Source organism: Falco punctatus (assembly GCF_963210335.1).
Source record: "Falco punctatus genome assembly, chromosome: 13".
In the NCBI taxonomy this organism is placed as follows: domain Eukaryota; kingdom Metazoa; phylum Chordata; class Aves; order Falconiformes; family Falconidae; genus Falco; species Falco punctatus.
In genome coordinates this window covers 29,576,909-29,593,863 of record NC_137593.1, presented here as the reverse complement: position 1 = coordinate 29,593,863, position 16,955 = coordinate 29,576,909, and the positions used below count along the sequence as shown (strand labels likewise).

The 16,955-nt window shown below is 61.8% G+C and overlaps 3 protein-coding genes across 23 annotated transcripts in view; 1 reads left to right on the top strand and 2 right to left on the bottom strand.

Moving 5' to 3' along the window:
- The window catches only part of KIF1A (kinesin family member 1A), a 42,571-nt gene extending 41,421 nt beyond the window's left edge, over positions 1-1,150 (bottom strand). For 10 of the 21 annotated variants that reach the window (XM_080409036.1, XM_080409037.1, XM_080409038.1 and 7 more), the window contains exon 1: positions 517-1,008. The gene's annotated coding sequence lies outside the window, so the exon portion shown is untranslated. Of the gene's footprint in view, positions 1-516; positions 1,010-1,052 lie in introns of those variants that run through there. The other 11 variants (XM_080409033.1, XM_080409047.1, XM_080409050.1 and 8 more) reach the window with 3 other exon arrangements.
- Positions 1,151-2,048: 898 nt separating this feature from the next.
- On the top strand, positions 2,049-6,469 carry AGXT (alanine--glyoxylate aminotransferase). Its single transcript, XM_080409082.1, has 10 exons — positions 2,049-3,082; positions 3,704-3,768; positions 3,847-3,947; positions 4,174-4,244; positions 4,561-4,645; positions 4,947-5,042; positions 5,313-5,382; positions 5,500-5,595; positions 5,800-5,928; positions 6,358-6,469. Exons 1-10 carry the CDS (start codon positions 2,515-2,517, stop codon positions 6,463-6,465), a joined length of 1,389 nt encoding a protein of 462 aa, XP_080265208.1. The 5' UTR covers positions 2,049-2,514; the 3' UTR covers positions 6,466-6,469.
- Positions 6,470-6,966: 497 nt separating this feature from the next.
- MAB21L4 (mab-21 like 4) lies at positions 6,967-12,742 on the bottom strand. The gene is made up of 5 exons (XM_080409072.1): positions 11,276-12,742; positions 9,954-10,176; positions 8,971-9,124; positions 7,399-7,755; positions 6,967-7,165 (listed from the first exon to the last, which is right to left on the bottom strand). The coding sequence occupies exons 1-5, from the start codon at positions 11,808-11,810 to the stop codon at positions 7,073-7,075; spliced, it is 1,362 nt and encodes a 453-aa protein (XP_080265198.1). The 5' UTR covers positions 11,811-12,742; the 3' UTR covers positions 6,967-7,072.
- Positions 12,743-16,955: the final 4,213 nt, after the last annotated feature.

The window sequence follows — 16,955 nt, the reverse complement described above, 5'->3', positions numbered from 1 at the left end:
AGAGCTTAGCTTCATGGCCCGCGCCACCTGCCCCGCAGGCGGGAGTGGGGGCGGCTCGGGGGTGAAAACGGGCACGCGTGCCCCCTCCCGCGGGCGACGGGGCCGCCACCCTCCCCCTCCCCACCGCAGGATGGTGCCGAGGCCGCAAAGGCGTCGCCCCGTTCCCGGGAGGGGCCCCCGCGGCGGGATCCTTCTGGAAGTCGAGGAGGCACCCGCCGGGCGCCGCGCTGGGGACCCACGGGCAGCCCCCACCCGGTCCCCCTCCCCCGCACCTCGGGGGCCCCGCAAAATGGCCGCCGGCCGCAGCCCCTCGCCCCGCCGGGCCCCCGGGAGGGCGCGTCCCGGTTCCCCCCCGCCACGCCTCGCCCCCGCCGGTGCCGGGCGGCGCGGTCCCGCCATCCCGGGCAGCCCCGAGAGCCCCCCTCTGACGGAGCCCGCGGACCGCGCCCGTACTGCCGCAGCCGCGCCCGGGCGTGCCGGGGCTGCCCCGTCCCGCACGGTGCCGCCCGCCCCTACCTGTGCCCGTGCCCGCGCTCGTGCCCGGTTCGGCGGGGGGCAGCGCTCAGCCGTGCGCGGGGGACGCCGGCATGGGGCCGAGCCGCGCGTGCGGTGCGGTGCGGTGCGGTGCGGTGCGGTGCCGATGCCGATGCCGATGCCGGTGCCGGTGCGGGTGGCGGCAGACCCGCCCCTGCGGTCCCCGCCCGCGCCGCCCCACGCTCTGGTTGGCCGCCGCCGCCGGGGGGAAGTGGGGGGGGGACCGGGAGGGCACGAGGCCGGGATGGAGCGGTGACGTCAGCGCATCCCCCCCACCCCCGGTCCGCGCTGCGGAACCGCCGCAAGGGCGCGGGGAGGGGCACGGGGCCCAGTGTCGCCCGGCAACCGTCGCCTGGCAACCGTCGCCCAGCAACCTCACCCCCACGTCTCCGGCGCCCCCCGGCGCGGTACCCTGGGAAGAGCTGCCCCCTCCGGGGCTCCCCGCTGGCCCCAGCCCCCTCTCTCCGGCCCCGGCCCCCAGCCCCCGCCGCCCCCAGCCCCCGCCGGCCCGCCCCCACCTCTGGTGCAGGGCTGATTCACCCCTCGGGGCCGATGAGCCCCGTGCTCTGCAGCCCCAGGGCCCAGGGCGGCACGGCCAGCTCCTGGTCCATCTGCGCCAAGGAATTTAGAGCCAGCGCAGAAAGAAGATTAGGGCTTTGTCGCCAGCTGTTTCCAGCAGCGCATCCTCCCTTGCACCACTACACCAACTGCGAGGCCTCACATCTCCTCCCTGCCCCAGACTTTCCCCAAATCTCCCTGGGGCGCAGGCTGTGGAGAGGTCTTCATCCACCCACTGGCCACAGCGGTGGTGGGTCTCCAGCAAGTCTTTCCTGCCTGTGTTTTAGGGACTGAGCATTTCAAAGACCCTGCAAGCATCCAGCATCAATCCTGGCAGCAGCAAGTGTCCTCAGCAGGAGGAACACATGGTTGGGGCACGGGATGAAGGGCTGGCTGGCTCAGGACACCACGACTTTTTGTCTTCACTTTGGTAGATGATAACCTGGCAGCAGTCTCCAGGATAACTGGTTTCCATCATCCATGTGGTGATAGCCACACTGGCTCCCACTCAGAGGTGGCTGCCATCTGGCTGCCCAGGCAGAAGTGCGTTCACCTGGCACCGTTGCCAGCACCACACATCTGTCCCCAAACACCTTCAGCACCAGTTGCTGGTGCCAAGCCTTCCCACCCCACCCCATAGCTGTCACCCTCAGCCCAAAGCTTTGCTCACTCAGTGGCCCCTCCAGCCAGGGACCACCTCCTGGCCCTGCCAGGAGATGGAAGCAGGCAACTCATTTGTGTTTCAGAGTATGGATGGCAGAGAACATGCCAGAGGAAGGGCATGATATGATGGACCATGGGTACACATGGCAGGTGACAAGCACAGCATACTGAGCGAGCACACGTGGTCAGTGGCATCATCATCAGGCTGTAATGCCTGCAGAGCACAACTCGCTGCAGCAGGGACTGTGGCCATGTCCCACCCCAAGGCTCTGCCCTTGTGCAAACCATCCCACTGGCCAGCCTCCTCCAGGAGCTGTCACTTAGCCAGGCGCCCTTTGGCAAGGCAGGTCTTTGGTCAGGGAAAGTCCTTTGTACTGCTGGAGGACTCGTGACTGTGGCAGCTGTGCTGGGACAGCTCTGGCACAACCATCCCATGGCACAGGACCTGTGTGCTCAGGAGCAGGGATCCCACCTGCTGAGATAGTGCTGGGAACAATCAGCCACAGTGTCCTGGGGCCCATGGGGACAGAGTCTGCGTGAGTCCCTTCCAGTCCCAGAGGCTGGAGTGCCTGGGGAGCAAACCTCCAGCACTAGCAAGGGGAGACCCCCCCAAAATGAGGGGTCCGAGACAGCAGGGATGGCACTGGTGGCACATTAACCGGACAAGTAGGCGGCCAGGGGCAGAGTCCGGGCCTGCGGCGGGGAGCACTGAGCCTTGGGGTCAGGGTCCACAAGGACACTGGACACTGCTGGCGCAAGATGCACTGCACTGCTGTGCTGGGTGCCGCACAGGCAGCCTCCACTGCTGCTCTCCTCCAGGCTCGGCTCCTGGGAATGGCAAGGCGTGCCATGGCCACCAGCCTGCTCTGCGTCCCCCCGCCCCAGGTGCTGCTTCGGCCCCTGGCTGTGCCAGAGAGGCTGCTGCTTGGGCCAGGGCCCAGCAACGTCCCCCCCCGCATCCTGGCTGCAGGCAGCCAGCAGCTCCTGGGCCACATGCACCCCGAGGTGCTGCAGGTAAGCTGCCCCAGCCCAGCCTTCCTCTCCTCCCCTCCCCTGCCCCCCGCAAGGGACTGGGCCAGCTCTGCCAGGGTGAGGGGTACAATAGCAGTGCCGGCTGGTCCCCTGCTGCCACAGGTGATGGATGAGATCAAGGCGGGCATCCAGTATGCCTTCCAGACGCGGAACCGGCTGACCCTGGCCATCAGTGGCACTGGCCACTGTGCTATGGAGGCTGCCCTCCTCAACCTGCTGGACCGTGATGACACTGCACTGGTGGCTGTCAACGGCATCTGGGGACAACGTGCTGCCGACATTGCCAGGAGGCTGGGTATGCCAGGGACAGCTGGATGGTACTGGCAGGGCTCAGGGAACCAGGCTTGTGGACAGGATGCCAGGATGTGACCTCTGGGTCTCTGTCTCCCCATCCCAGTGGCAGTGACTGTAGAGGAATGAAGCTGGGTTAATTAGCATTGATAATATACAACTGTGGGTTGGCTTCGGGGGCCACAGGTTGGCCGATGTAGATAAGGTGCAGCTGTGGCTGGTTCTGTTAAGTGGTTGAGAGCCAATGAAGAGAGCAGCCGAGGAAGAAACAAGAGAAGAGAGAGTGTGTTCTGGATGAGACAAAGGCAGCAGAACTGGCGTGAAGAGTGTGTTGGTATGTGATGGTAAAAGACCTTGTTGCAGCTTGATAGTTTGGAGAGTGCTGTGACAAGTGACCAGCAGCACATCTTCTGTAGCTGGAGAGCACTGCAGGTTTTTTCTGAGGTGATGTCCCTCCTTTTATGGTGGTTTATGGCTTTTCCACGGGGCAAATCCATGGGAGGCAAGACCCTGGCGGGCAGCCACACTCCTGGTTCATGCATGACCAATTTTCCTGCAGAGCAGGTAGCTGCCCAGTGGGAAGCCTGACCAAGCCTCACTCTCCCTCTGCTCAAATCCCTTCCAGGAGCCAACGTCCATGAGCTGCTGAAGCCCCCAGGCGAGTACTTCACTCTGTGGGACATTGAGGAAGTGAGTGTCAGCCGTGGTGCGGGGTGGTGGGCATGAGCTGGCAGCAAGGGTGGTCACCTTCCCCTCTGTTTCATGCAGGGCCTGGTGCAGCACAAGCCCTCGGTGCTCTTCATCACCCACGGCGAGTCCTCCACAGGGGTGCTGCAGCCACTGGAGGGGCTGGGCGAGCTTTGCCACCGGTCAGCGCATAGCAGGCACCCACAGGGTCTAGCGGCACCCCAAGGTTGCCGTTGGGGATCGGGGCATGGGGGTTTACATGGCCCAGCCTCTTCTCTTGTCCTGTGATGCTGGAAGTGGCTCATATGAGACACACGGCCTCGGGAGGACCAGGATGCCAGGCCTGCAGGCAGAGGGGTGGCAAGAGGAGGTGGCAGGGACACCTATCTGAGCTTTGTCCTCCCACAGCCATGGCTGCCTGCTGCTTGTGGATGCGGTGGCATCGCTCGGGGGAGCCCCCATCTTCATGGACCAGCAGGGTAAGAGCCACAGTGCCACCGCAGGCGCTCCCAGGACGAGGGGGCTCACACCTGGGCCAGAGAGGGAGGGCAGTGGGATCAGTCCTACCGCCTGCGTTTCAGGCTAGCAGCACTATAGACTGGTCCACCTGCTGTTCCCCTCGGGGACTGTCAGCAGTGCCAGAGTGTCCCCCCAAAGCAGGACAGACAAAAGCAGGATCTGCAGCGTGTGCCGCTCTGTGCTTCCCACCCAGCACTTGCAGCTGGACTGGGGAGGTTCAGCACGTGCCTGCTGGGAGCCCCCAGTCCCTAAGGAGCTGCCTCCCCTCTCAAGCAGAGGTTGACGTCCTGTACTCGGGGTCTCAGAAAGTCCTCAACGCCCCCCCTGGCAGTGCCCCCATCTCGTTCAGTGAGCGAGCCAGGTAAGGGCAGCCCTGCCCCACCCCGGGGGGAAAGGCAGGGGGGCTGAGGGAGGCTGTCACCCACCTGCTTTGCCAGCCATCCGCTCCAGCCCAGCTCTGGAGAACATGCCCAGCAGCAGCTCTGCGGGGTCAGAGCCTGGCCCATCCTTGGGCAGCGATGGGTACCAGAGCCAACCTCTGCACTTGCTTTGAGGGCCTAGTGTTGCTTTAGGAGGGTCCTCCCACAGGACTGACACCCCCCACACACCCCCCAAGCTGGCGGGGTCAAGGTCCAGCTCCTCCCCATCACTCTGCTTTGCAGGGAGAAGATGCTGAGGAGGAAGACGAAGCCCCTGTCCTTCTATCTGGACATGAGCTGGTTGGCAAACTACTGGGGCTGCGATGGGGAGCTGCGAAGGTGAGGGCAGGCTGTCCGGGACAGATGGCTGCAGCCATCCTGGCCACAGCCTTCACCCTGCTCGGGGGCTGCCTGCCCTGCACGGCTCAGGCCCTGTCTCCCCATCGCCCTGTCTAATGGTTGCAAAGCAGTCACGGGGGATTTGCATCCCCTCTGCGCTGGATGAAGAGCAGGGAGGATGCTGTGCCCTGGTTCCCCCCACTATGAGCTGGAGTACTGCTCTGCCATGGGCTGGGCTGAACCCACCTGGGTGCCCCTTGGGTTTTGCAGGTACCACCACACAGCACCGATCAACAGCTTCTTCAGCCTGCGGGAAGGCTTGGCCGTGCTGGCAGAGCTGGTGAGCAGCGCCGCACAGATGGAGGGCAGTGGCAGTGCCAGTGGGGCTTGGGGGAATGGTGGGTGCCAGGAGATGCCCACCAGTGGCGGGGACCTTCTCGCTCCTCTCTGCCCGCAGGGTCTAGAGAACTCTTGGGAACGCCACCGGGCCAACTGCACCCAGCTGTGCCAGGGGCTGTGCGACCTGGGGCTTGAGCTCTTCGTGAAGGAGGAGGTGAGTGCTGGGTGAGCCCACCGTCACGGTGCAGGGGCAGTGTGAGGGCATGGCCCTACAAGGCTGGGCAGCTTTTGGCGGTGGAGAAAAACAATATGCCTCCCCACCCCCAGTAATACTCTCTCCTGGCAGGCTGCGGGGCTCACCGGGAGACAGGGCCATGGCCAGGAGATGCAGATTTAACCCACTTTCTCTCTTCCGCAGAAGGCAAGGCTTCCCACTGTCACCACTGTCAGGGTGCCCGAGGGCTATGACTGGAAGGAGATCACAGCCTTTCTCATGGACAACTATTCCATTGAGATCGCTGGGGGCCTGGGGCCCTCGGTGGGCAAGGTGGGCTGCATCTTCCCCTCTCGCTGGCCACATCTGGGCACGGAACCCGGCTGCGGCCACATCCATCAGCAGCACGCCCCACGATTAAAGGGTGCTCTCTGGCTGCAAACAGCAAACACACGGCTGGATGCATCCCATCGCCTGCAGCAATACATAGCGGCTCCTAATCACACACAATTGCCGGGCATAATTGGATAACTGCACACATAATTAGCGGGGTGACATGTCTTTAGAGGAACCGCATGTTAAATAGGAGCAAGCAGGGAGTTGTGCACGCACTCGTGCTGGGCTGGTTGCATGGCTGTTCCTCACATGCCCCCCTGCTTCATGTGGGAGCCTGTGCTTTGCTGCCGGGCCACAGGGAAACAGCACCGGGGCATGGCCGCAAAGGTGGGTGCTGCAGGGAGACATTCACCCTTCTCCTCCCAGGTCCTGCGAATCGGCCTCATGGGCTGCAACTCGACCAGTGGCAATGTGGACCGCGTGCTGTGTGCCCTGAGAGATGCCCTCAGGCACTGCCGCCACAGCAGGCTGTGAGCACCCCTGCAAAGGGGTCTGGACAAGGAGGTGCAGCTCTCCCCCCATGCCTGGCTGCGAGCGGCTGGCAGGCAGAGGGGTTCCCCTGCCTCCCCAGGATGCTGGCAGAAAACACTGCAACACCCAGCAGCCCAAGACAGAGCGAGGAGAAGGTAGAAGAGCAGGGGACATGGAGGTGAGAGCTACAGCTCAGCAGATGCAGGACAGGGCTCAAAACCCCTTCTCCCGTGCAGGGTCACTCCTTACCCTGATGGCCTGGCCCCCAGTCACTCCCCTTGCCCTGGCCCCAGTGCATGGCAGCCTTACTGCAAGATGACACAAGGGCTGGATGCAGGGTCTGACCACAGGTCCCTTCCCTCCCACTGCCATCAACTTTGGCCATCCCTGCGCCAGAGCCCAGCAGCCCAGGACGCCAGCCACCCCCTCAAGATTAGGTACCCTGGAATGACACACCCAGCTCTACCAGGGGAGCAGACATGCACTTGTTTCCTGGTACCATCTTTCCTCAATAAAGTAACATGGCAGTGTGCTGCTCCATGGCTCCATAGCTTGCCTTGCATCCCCCTGAGTTTCAAGACCCCCAGACGGGGTGGCAGTGGGGTCCCATTCAGCTCTGCTGGGGGATTTCTTCCTGGATCTTTGAGAGGAGCTGGGACATTGCCGAGTGGCGCATGCCGTCCTGGATCTGGTACACCTGGAACTAAGCAGAGGCAGGTGGGGAGTGAGGGGAGGGGATGCCCTGCTCTGCTTGAGCCCAGCATTGCCAGCCTCCTGCAGCCTCCGCAGCAGGGTTAGGCAGCGTATGCCAGCCAGCTGCCAGCGGCTGGAGGGCTCCAGGGGGAAAATTCCAGCACATCCTATGCTGCCCGGCCCAGGCGGTTTCTGGTGCTGTTGCACGCTGCCTCGCAAGACCAGCCGAGGGTCTGGCATTACCTGGCTGAGCAAGATGTCAAAGTAGGCTGTGTCCCAGTAGGACCTGTTCTCAGTGGGGAGCTGCAGGAGGGCTTGTGTGCTGGGGTCTGCCTGCCAGCTCACAGTGCGTTCAGGGAGGCCAAAATGGAAGCGGAGGAAGCGCTGGGGCTCCCGGGCAAAGCTGTCCACCTTACAGTAGATGGAGGCAAAGTCCAGGGCCTCTCCTTGAAAGAGGTTCTCCTCCGGGTGCAGAAAGTGGGGCAGGTGCCGGGTGGCCAGACAGCGGAGGAGAATCACCAAGAGCCTGTAGACAGAGCCCTCCAGGTCCTGCCAGTCCTCTGGGGAGGGGAAGAACTCCGTGCTCCACAGCAGCACCATCTGTGAGGAGGGAGAGAAGGGTGCAGGATCAGGCACTTGCCACAAAGGCCGTGCCTTCAGACCCTGCAGGTCACCACACAACCACCCATGGGCCTGAGCTTTTAACACAGACATCACACCCCCTGCAGCCTAGGGCTGTGCAGGCTCTCGAAACTCTGCTTTGGCTGCTGCAGGCACAGCTGATGCCCCACTGCTCCTTACTTTTGAACCTTTGCTTCACTCCCCGAAGAGTCCCTGTCTCAGCTCCAAAGCAGCTCTCAAACAACACACCCAAGCTTTCCACAAGTGCTAAGCAATAGTAAAAAGCCCTGCTTGTGATTTCTGTCAGCTGCTGGCAAAGCAGGTGAACCCCCTGCAGCTGCTATGCCAGATTCTTTGGTGTTGTGCTGGCAAATGGCTTGGCACAGGTGCTTTTTGGAGACATAGTGTTATGGGCAACGCATACAGTGGGCTGGAGCAGAAGATGCTTTCTTGAAGGACAGATGCATACTGTGCCTTTTTTTAAAAAAAAATACCCCAAACATTGAAGAATGCAACATAAAGCAAAACCCACAAGATTTGGGTTACTTGGAGCTAGAGTTGTTCTCTTGGCAGAAGACAACTTTGCCACCTTCTCCACCTCTGACCCAGAGAGTCACCACAAGGCAAGGCACACCTGGATTGTGTCACCAGGTGCTGTCCCCAGCACGGCCCCTTTCCTGACCAGCGTCACCAGCTGGCATGGGTCCAGAGTGCCAAAAACAGGTTGGGTGGGGAGAGGAGGGCTTTGTCAGAAGAAACGCCACCCTCAGCCCTGTATGAGCACCCCCCAGCACACCGGGGCACAAGGTGGCCTGCGGCATGGCAGGCACAGCAATGCAATCCCCAGCATGGCCCCTGCAGACACAGGCAGCCTGTGCCAGGGGATGCCTGGCATATCAGCACAGAGCCCCAACTCTTAATGCTCAGGGCATTTCAGGCTGGAAGTTGCTGGCTCAATCCTGGAAGCATCTGCTACTTGCAAGGAAGAAGTATCAAACCCCTCTGACCATGGCCAGCGGCGTGCATCCATTCTAGATGCAGCCATAGGCTGGTACATCCCAAAGCACTGCAGGAACTCAGGCTCGTTGTTTGGGATCTTCTTCCAGCAGTGGCTAAGCTGCAGCAGGGTGCAGAGGAGCAGTCTTGGCTCTGCCTGCCCAGAGAGCCGTGGTCCCACTAGCAGAACCTACCTACCTTCAGGTGGTTGAAGGTGAGACCACCTTTCCCACCCTCCTCTCCCCAGTCCTGGCTGTGCAGCTGGTTGAGCAGGCGAAGGCTGTCCAGACGGGGTCCCTTCAGCATGTCCACCGCCTGGAGCAGCTTCAGGATGGGGACGTGAGTAGAGGATCTGGCAAGAGAAAATGGGGTCAGATGAGAGGGAGGAAGGAGACCTGCACCCTCCCAGCTGGGGAGAGGATACCTGCAGTGACCTGGCATGTGTGAGGACACACACCCCCCCCAGCCACCCACATGGCCTCAGACATGCAGCATCCTGGATCCATCTCCTGCACCCACTTCTAACAAAAAGGAAAAAAAAGATTTGCAGCATGATGGAAATGCTGCTGAGCAGCTCCTGCCTTCCCAGGAGGGACAAGAGAGGAGACAAAGCAGGGTTGTGCTCCCCTAAGTGCAGCAGGGAGGGCTGCAGACTGCCCCGGAGGGGGGGCTGGATTGGGCCCCAAGAAAGGGCTGACCATCAAGCTAGACCACACGGTGCCCAAAATAAGCCTGGGCTGGTCCAGCCAGACGCTCAGCCCTTCCTGGGGGCTGGGTAGCTGTGCTGGCAGGCAGATGTGTGTCACCCCAGCCCTGCTCAGTCCTGCAGCTCGCCCTGGGAGGCACCTTATTACCCTGCTGCTGCCAGATGCTCAGGCTTGCTCCTGAAGCCTGAGCAGGGCTCCACACAGCCAGGGTTCAGCTCCTGCAAACACATTTGGGGGGTTACCTTCAGTTGCATCCCCTCCCTCTTTCCTTGAGCTGCCTGAAATTTGGCTGAGGTTTTTTCCCCAAAACAGGACAGCAGGTTTGGGCATCATGAGGGGGTGAATTGACCTCCCTGTTGACATGTCCCTCCACTTTCCCATCTCCTTTTTCCCTACACCCGGCAGTGCTGCCACCCGGGGGGGGGGATCCTCAGGGCAGCATCACCCCACAATGCACACAGCTGAGCTGCTCACCTCCAGCAATGGGGAGAGGCAGGGATGAAGTGGGCCTCTTCCGTGGCCTTCCTGAGGCTGCCTTCAGGGAAGCCCCTGTCACTCTGCCGCCCCTTGAGCTGGAGTGGCTCCTGCTGCCTCCTCACCACGGGGATGATGTCAAAGCGGATGGTCTTCCAGCTGCTACGGATCAGCAGGGAGAGCTCCATGGCATCTTCCTGCAGATGTTCGGCACTGAGGTCACCTAGACATGGAGGGTTTGGCTGCAGTTGGGAGATTACCACAGCTGGTCCCACAGGCTGAACCGGGTGTGTGCTGCAACACCCACGGGCACGTCCCATCCTGCCCAACTCATCCCGTTCCAATGCTGTGGTTTGGCTGTGGTTCCCCAGCAAAAACCATTGACCAACTCCCTCTGGGGTGATTCTGGGGAAGGAGCATCGCTCCAGCAGGGCTCAGGGCCAGACGAGTGGGTGTGGGCACAGCAGGAAGCCCCCCAAGCAGCCAAACGGGGCCATGCTGCTGGGTGGCTGAACAGTGCCAAGAAAAACAAGGTGATCCAAGAAATATGGACCAGGAAAGGTCTCAGGTTGTGGGGGTAGAGGAAGATGAAGGACTCTGGCTTGGCCGTGGAGGAAGGAGGGAACGGTGGGCTCGCTGGGGCTGGGTTAAGAGTTTTTCAGACCTGCTGGTCCTCTCACATCATCTTTCCATCAACACTGAGATTTACTTCAAGAACCACCTTTGGAGACGGAAATGCATGAAGAGCCTGATGGGACTTCTATAGCCATTCCCAGGGTACCTTCCCCACCGTGTCCTCCCTAGGGACACTGCTCTCAGCTGGAGCCTGTGTGCACTCAGGATTAGACCCATGCCCCAGGGTCCCAGTCCAACCCTGACACTTTTCCATCTCACCCTCCAAACAGCCTCCTCCAGGGAACAGAGGGCACTCAAAGGCCAGAAGAGTCAGGAGGAATGTGGTTAGGGTGAGCCAAGCATGCCAAGTCCCTGAGCAAACCCTCCCTGGGGACTGACAGCAAGGGTGGGTGAACCCTGGCGTTCAGCTGCCACCTGCAAAGGAGGGTGCCAGCAGCCCAGGGTGAAGGTGCCTGAGGATGACTCTGCTGCCATGGGATGGCAGGGACTAGTTTGCATCTCCCCACCCTTAGCTGAGGGCAAAGCCTGTCCCAGCATACAGCAGGGTGCTCCCTCCTGCACGCTTTGGGCCTCGTGCACAGGGACTTGCATCCCAGCCCATCTGCGCAGGGACCACCACCATGCTGGGCTCCCCAGCTGTGCTGGAGGCAGCTCCTGGCCAGGGAAGCGCCCCACCTTGTACGCACCTGGCTGAAGCAGGAAGCAGCGTTGGCAGTGCACGATGGCTGAAACAAGGAGCTCTTTCAGGTGCTGGAGGACTTTGCCCGGAACCAAGCACCCTGCACCACCTCCATGCTCCATCACGCCCATGGCGCTGGTCCAGTCCTCCAAGTCAGTCCTTGAAGGGGACACTTGCAGATAGTAGGTGCCCGGCCCCGGGAGGTGCCCAACTGAGGTGTCCCCAGGTTGGCAGGCCAGCACCCTCAGGGCATCGCCATCAATCCGCAGAGGGACCTCCACAGTGACAGCATCCTCGGAGGCACAGAGAGCAAACTCGAAGGCTTCCAGGTTCCTGGCATAATCCACAAGGAAGCGGGGCTCCCTGGCATGGACAACCTCCAGCAGAGTCAGCAGGATGTTCTCGGCCTGCTGGAAATGCTCTAGCCGCTGCCTTTCACGGGACACAATCACCCCTAGGTAGCTGTGCCAGGGGGAAGTGCTGGCTGCCATGGCAGCTCCGCTGCTGTCCTGAGCCTGCTCTGAACAGGAGTAAAAATACATGGGTAGGAAGGGCAGGGCTGGGAGCCGGTGTGGTGTGGGTGGAGGGAAGCACCAGTCAGGTGTTGACAAGCACCACTGCTGGGCAAGTGCCAGAGAGAGCTGCTGGGAGCACCGTGTCCCCCCAGAGCAGACCCAGGGCAGGGGGACCAATTAACACTGTGCCCCACCCCCGCCACCTCAGTCCAACAGGATAAGAAGGGATGCTCAGCTGATGGGTCATGCCAGGATGACATCGAGGTCTCCCATGCCTCTCCTGGCACTGGGGCTGCGTGCCAGCAGCATCCCCTCAAAGCAAGTGCTGAACAGAGGTGACCCACTGCCCTCCCGCCCTGGCCCAGCTCAGCTCGGCAGGCCCAGCTGCCTGGGGCTGCCAGGGCAGGTCTGCTCCCAAGTTGTGTTATGCCCACAGGAGCTGGGAGCAGGCTCGTGCAGGAGCCGTGGCATGCTGTAGTGGCTCTGGGAGGGACAAGGGACCCTGTGCCCACCATGCAGGTGCCCAGCACAGCCCTGCAGGCCCAGCCCTGTGCCCAGCCCCTGGCTCCATCAGGCTCAGGCTCAAGCTTGCAAGATGTGGGCAGCCCCTGGTGCCCCTCGGCGGTGCAGAGGCCCCTGCGTCCAGCTGTGCAACCAGCCCACAGCTTGCTCAGGCCCAGGTTAAGGCCGAATCCCAGTCGCAGGATCAGGATCAAGCCGAGGTCCAGGCCCAGGCCCAGAATCAGGATCAGGATCGAGCCCAGGATCAGGATCAGGTCCAGTTCCAGGATCAGGATCAGGCACAGAACCAGGCCCAGGATCAGGATCAGGATGAGACCCAGGCCCCGGCCCACGCCCACAGCCGGTAGCTCCGGCGCCCCTGGGCCGGACAGGAGCCTCGGGCTCGTCCCGCCTGCCTGCTTGGGCCCGCCCCGCCCCGCCCCAGCAGCACGGCCCCGCCCCCCGGCCCCGCCCCAGCAGCACGGCCCCGCCCCCCGGCCCCGCCCCAGCAGCACGGCCCCGCCCAGCCCCAGCAGCACGGCCCCGCCCCCCGGCCCCGCCCCAGCAGCACGGCCCCGCCCAGCCCCGGCAGCACGGCCCCGCCCCCCGGCCCCGCCCCAGCAGCACGGCCCCGCCCAGCCCCAGCAGCACGGCCCCGCACCGCACGAAGCGCGGCTGCTGCGGTCGTCATGGCGACGGCGGGGCCCGGCGGCGCGGTCGGCTGGCGACAGCGCTGTCCCGCGGGGAGCATCCCACGGGAGGACACACAAACTGGCGCCTTCGGCCCCAGAACCGCCAGGCAGCGGGATGGGCGCGGGCCGCGGCGCCTGGGGTGGCGTTCCCCAGCCTGGCCGCCGCCAGGAGGAGCAGAGGCTGCAGAAGCAAGGGCCGCGCTGCTGGCAGCACTTCGGGCCACGCTCACATCTCAGCAGGGTCTCAGTCACTGCCTGCCTCCCGAGAGCTGCCTGGGACAGGCTTAGCCCGCAACCCACCTGGAGTCAGGGCAGCTCCAGCCACAGCGTGTTGTTTCCACACAGCCTTTCTGGCTGTACCTGCCCTCAGTTCCCCAGCATCTCCTACAAATCCTGGAGTGGGGGGTGCACACCATGCCCTTCCCCAGGCAGGTTCTCCAGCTTCATGGCCCCTGAGTGAGAGTTCTTAATAACTACAGCCTGTGAGTGGAAGGCAGGGGTGTCCCAGCAGGACAGCATGGTTCAGTAATCCCAGGCTTCCCTGCAAACCATTCCTGCCCTTGGTCAGACCAGGGAAGGGAGTAGGGGGGGCTCTGTGGCAGTAGGAACCCATGTGGGAAGGGGGTCACAGCCAAGTGTGGAGCCATGGGACCTCTTCTGGGGAGGGGAGAGAGAGACATGGGGCTCACAGCTGGTCCTCCCACCTCCTGTAACTCAGGCTCTTTATGGCCCTCTTATATAGCCCGGACAAGGCTTCTGGATCTCCCCAGGGTTGTTTCCAGTTGTCTCTCCCACGTGGCTGGAGAGACACCCTCCAGGTAGGGTGCTGTCCCTCACGACTGTCTGTCCTTCTGCCCGCAGAGCTCCAGGGAGTCCTGGCTGCCTTCCCTGCCTTCCAAGAGGGAGCAGGGCCAGAGCTTCAACTCACAGAGCCTATTCATGTGCCTGCAGTATGAGCCACGGAGGGGAGCATGGTCTGGCCCCTGCCTGCACTTTGCCTGCCAGGGGGAGCGTGCCCGGCGCTGTTCTGTGCACAGGGGCCATGAAGCCGAAAGGCCACTGCATGCATCCCTCCCCATCTGAGCCGAGCACCGCGAGAGACCAACCCAGCAGCAGGGAGAGAAGTGGCGTGGGGAGGGGATGGCACAGGTCGGTGTGGTGGGGAGGCAGCAGAAGCTCCATCTTGTACAGACGAAACAACAAAACTGGGGGGCTGAGCCCTGGCCAGGGCCAAGCAGTGGTGGGGGGCAAGCTGCTCACAAGGTACAGTGCAGGGCTGGGTACTCAGGGAAGCACCAGGACAGGTAACCCAGCAATGGGCCCAAACATAGCACATCTCCATGGGAGGTGAGGCACCAGGAAAAGTTTCCTAGCGAGAAGGTCAGTTTGGCCATGGAAGACATGGCTGGAGTGCGCAGTGCTAGGTCTGGACGAGTCACTGGGAGGCTGGCGGGGAGCGGCCTGGCATTGGCAGAGGGGCTGGGTTGAATGAGCTAATCGCTCGTTTTCCATCTCAGCGTTTTATGGTTCTATGAATTTTTGCTCTGTTAGAAACAGGAGAGAGAAAACAACCCAAAAACAAGAGCAAGGGCAAGCAAGAGAGAGGAAAAAATCCCAGGGCAATGAGAGCACTCAACATAGCAGGGATGGGCAAGGGGCTGCAGCAATTCCCCGGCATCCCTCACCCAACTTGCCCCTCTGTAGGATGCCATGTGCAGCATCACTGCTGAGCCCAGGACCCTGCAAGATGCTGTCACCACCACCCAGCAGAAAGACTTCAGGGGGTTGAGGAGCTGGCAAGGGGCAGGGAGACTGGGATGCGGGCAGTAGGTGAAGCTCTGCCCCAGCACCCCGACTGCGCCAGCCCCAGTGCTGGCACTCCTGCATCCCACGAGCCTCCCACTGGAGTCAGGAGTTCGCCTGGAGTGGTGTGGACCCCGGTAAAAAGGCCAGGATGGGGCGGGGGGACACAGGCAGGGGAGGCAGAGAGGAAGGGAGAGTAATTTAACATGACAGGCTGTTTATTTTGGCAAAAAGGCTCTCTTTTCAACAGATTTCAAAGCCCAGCCCTGGAGCTGGGGGGGGGACCACACAGAGGAGTGGGAGAGCAGGGGTGCGAGGCGGGGGTTCAATGAGACACCCAGACTGAGAGGTGGAGAGGAACCCCCTGCTTGCTTGTCCCCAGGGAACTGCTGGGTTTTCACTGTCCTGGGTATGCTCCCATGCTCCGGTGGAGCCCCCCCCTCCAGGGTGCCCCCATGGGGGCCTGCGCGCTCCCGCACGCACATGCTTGCCTGCACGCACCCGTGCACGTTCGCACACTCCCCCAGCCCCTGCTCCTTCCTCTGAGCCAGGGCTCAGCTGGATTCTTGGCTTCCCCAGTGACATTTCAAAAGAGACTGTTTATTAAAAAAAAAAAAAAAATCGCTAGGGAAGAAATTATTATTATAATCATATTAAGAGCTTTGGCTGTAAAAGCCCTGCGAGATTGCAGGGAAGGAGCCGAGGCTGCAAATGGCATGGAGCGTGGCGGGTGGTTTTCCTGCCTTGTGCTCTTTTTTTTTCAGTCCTGGTCCAACACCCCACCCCCACCCCCACCCCCCTTTTCTTCCCCTTTATCCTGGGAAATGAAAACAATTTATTTAATGATGGATCGTCCCTTTCTCTGGTCACTGACCTTCTGGGTGAATTTCTGCTGAGCTTGGCGGAAAAAGCCAGGCTGGGTTGTGGATCCCATCTGTGGGTGGGGGAGGGGAGGAGGGGAGCTTACCCTCATCATTCCCAAAAAACACAGCAACAGTTCTGGGGAGCACGATGAGGCTGGTGGGGGAGTGTCCCCATGACACCGGGAGGCTTTTTTGCAGCCACTGTCCCTGCAGCTCCAGCTCTGGGGCTTTGGGAGTAGATATGGGGGATGCAGTGACCCCTGGACACCCCCGCCCCATCCCTTCCTCTTTCCAGGAGACCCACAGGGGTTTCTGGCACCCACTGCCTTCTCCCTGACCTGGCCCAAGGCTCAAGGGCTGGGCCGGGGTGCAGTGCTGGGGTGGGAGTAGGGGACAGAGGAACTGTGCCCAGGGTGGAAGTGGGGGCAGAGGACTGGTCTCCATCCCACCTGCAACCATGTCATCCCTTGTTGCCTGGTGGTGGGTGGCAAAGGGGCTTTCTCAGCTTGTGGGGGCTGCACATGGTAGTTTGCAGACCTGGCTGGGCATGAGGCCAGGGACGAGGCTGAGGACACACGTAGGGCTGCATGAGGCTCCCAGCAGCAGGCAGCAATGTAACCTGCAGCAGGCGGTTTGGCCCCCACCGGCTCTGGTGCTTGGCTGGGCTCTGCTCCCTGAGGAGGAGAAAGCCAGGGGAGCGAGAGGAAGGGGCAGGATAAGACCAAACAGCCACCTTCCGTTGTGAGGGTGCTGTCAGCACATAGCATGTATTGCCCTGGGGTCCCGGGCATGGGTGCAGCCCGGCGTCCCCCGCCAGTCATGCTCAACCCCCAGCTGACCTGCCGAAGCAGGGATGGAGCAATCTAGCATCCAGCTCCCTCCCTTCTGGCCCTTCTTCTGCCATGGCCTGTTGCTCAAAGCATGGTTCTTGTAAAAACGTGTAAATATTTATACAAGAATGATTTAAAAAACATGGTCTGTCATAATCAAAGCAACAGAGCATCTGAGGAGCTTTCAGCTGGATTGGGAAATCCGGTGTTGCTTTCCAACACCATGCTGCGATGCTGGAGGTGCCCATGGCCAGTCTCAGCCTCAAGTGCTGCCGAACTTGCTGGTGCGGGTTCACAGCAGGTTTGAGGTCTTCCATTAATGTGGTTTGGGAACCCCACGGCAATGGGTGTCTTTCTCTTGCATCAACTCGAGCTGCCTGCTGCCAGGAGCCCCAGCCGAGGACGGGACTTTGCCATGCACTGTTTTCAGCCTCACATACTGGTTTCAGCACTGCCCCTGCACTGGGATGGCACCAGGAGCTG

What these genes read in the sequence shown, in the direction of transcription:
- AGXT (XM_080409082.1), top strand. Translation starts at nt 2,515, where the DNA reads ATGCACTGCACTGCTGTGCTGGGTGCCGCACAGGCAGCCTCCACTGCT. An exon ending in CGACATTGCCAGGAGGCTGG is followed by an intron (nt 3,083 to 3,703) that starts GTATGCCAGGGA and finishes AATCCCTTCCAG; the next exon opens with GAGCCAACGTCCATGAGCTG. An exon ending in CATCTTCATGGACCAGCAGG is followed by an intron (nt 4,245 to 4,560) that starts GTAAGAGCCACA and finishes CCTCTCAAGCAG; the next exon opens with AGGTTGACGTCCTGTACTCG.
- MAB21L4 (XM_080409072.1), bottom strand. Translation starts at nt 11,810, where the DNA reads ATGTATTTTTACTCCTGTTCAGAGCAGGCTCAGGACAGCAGCGGAGCT. An exon ending in CTGCTTCCTGCTTCAGCCAG is followed by an intron (nt 10,177 to 11,275) that starts GTGCGTACAAGG and finishes CTCCATGTCTAG; the next exon opens with GTGACCTCAGTGCCGAACAT. An exon ending in TTGACATCTTGCTCAGCCAG is followed by an intron (nt 7,166 to 7,398) that starts GTAATGCCAGAC and finishes GCCTCTGCTTAG; the next exon opens with TTCCAGGTGTACCAGATCCA.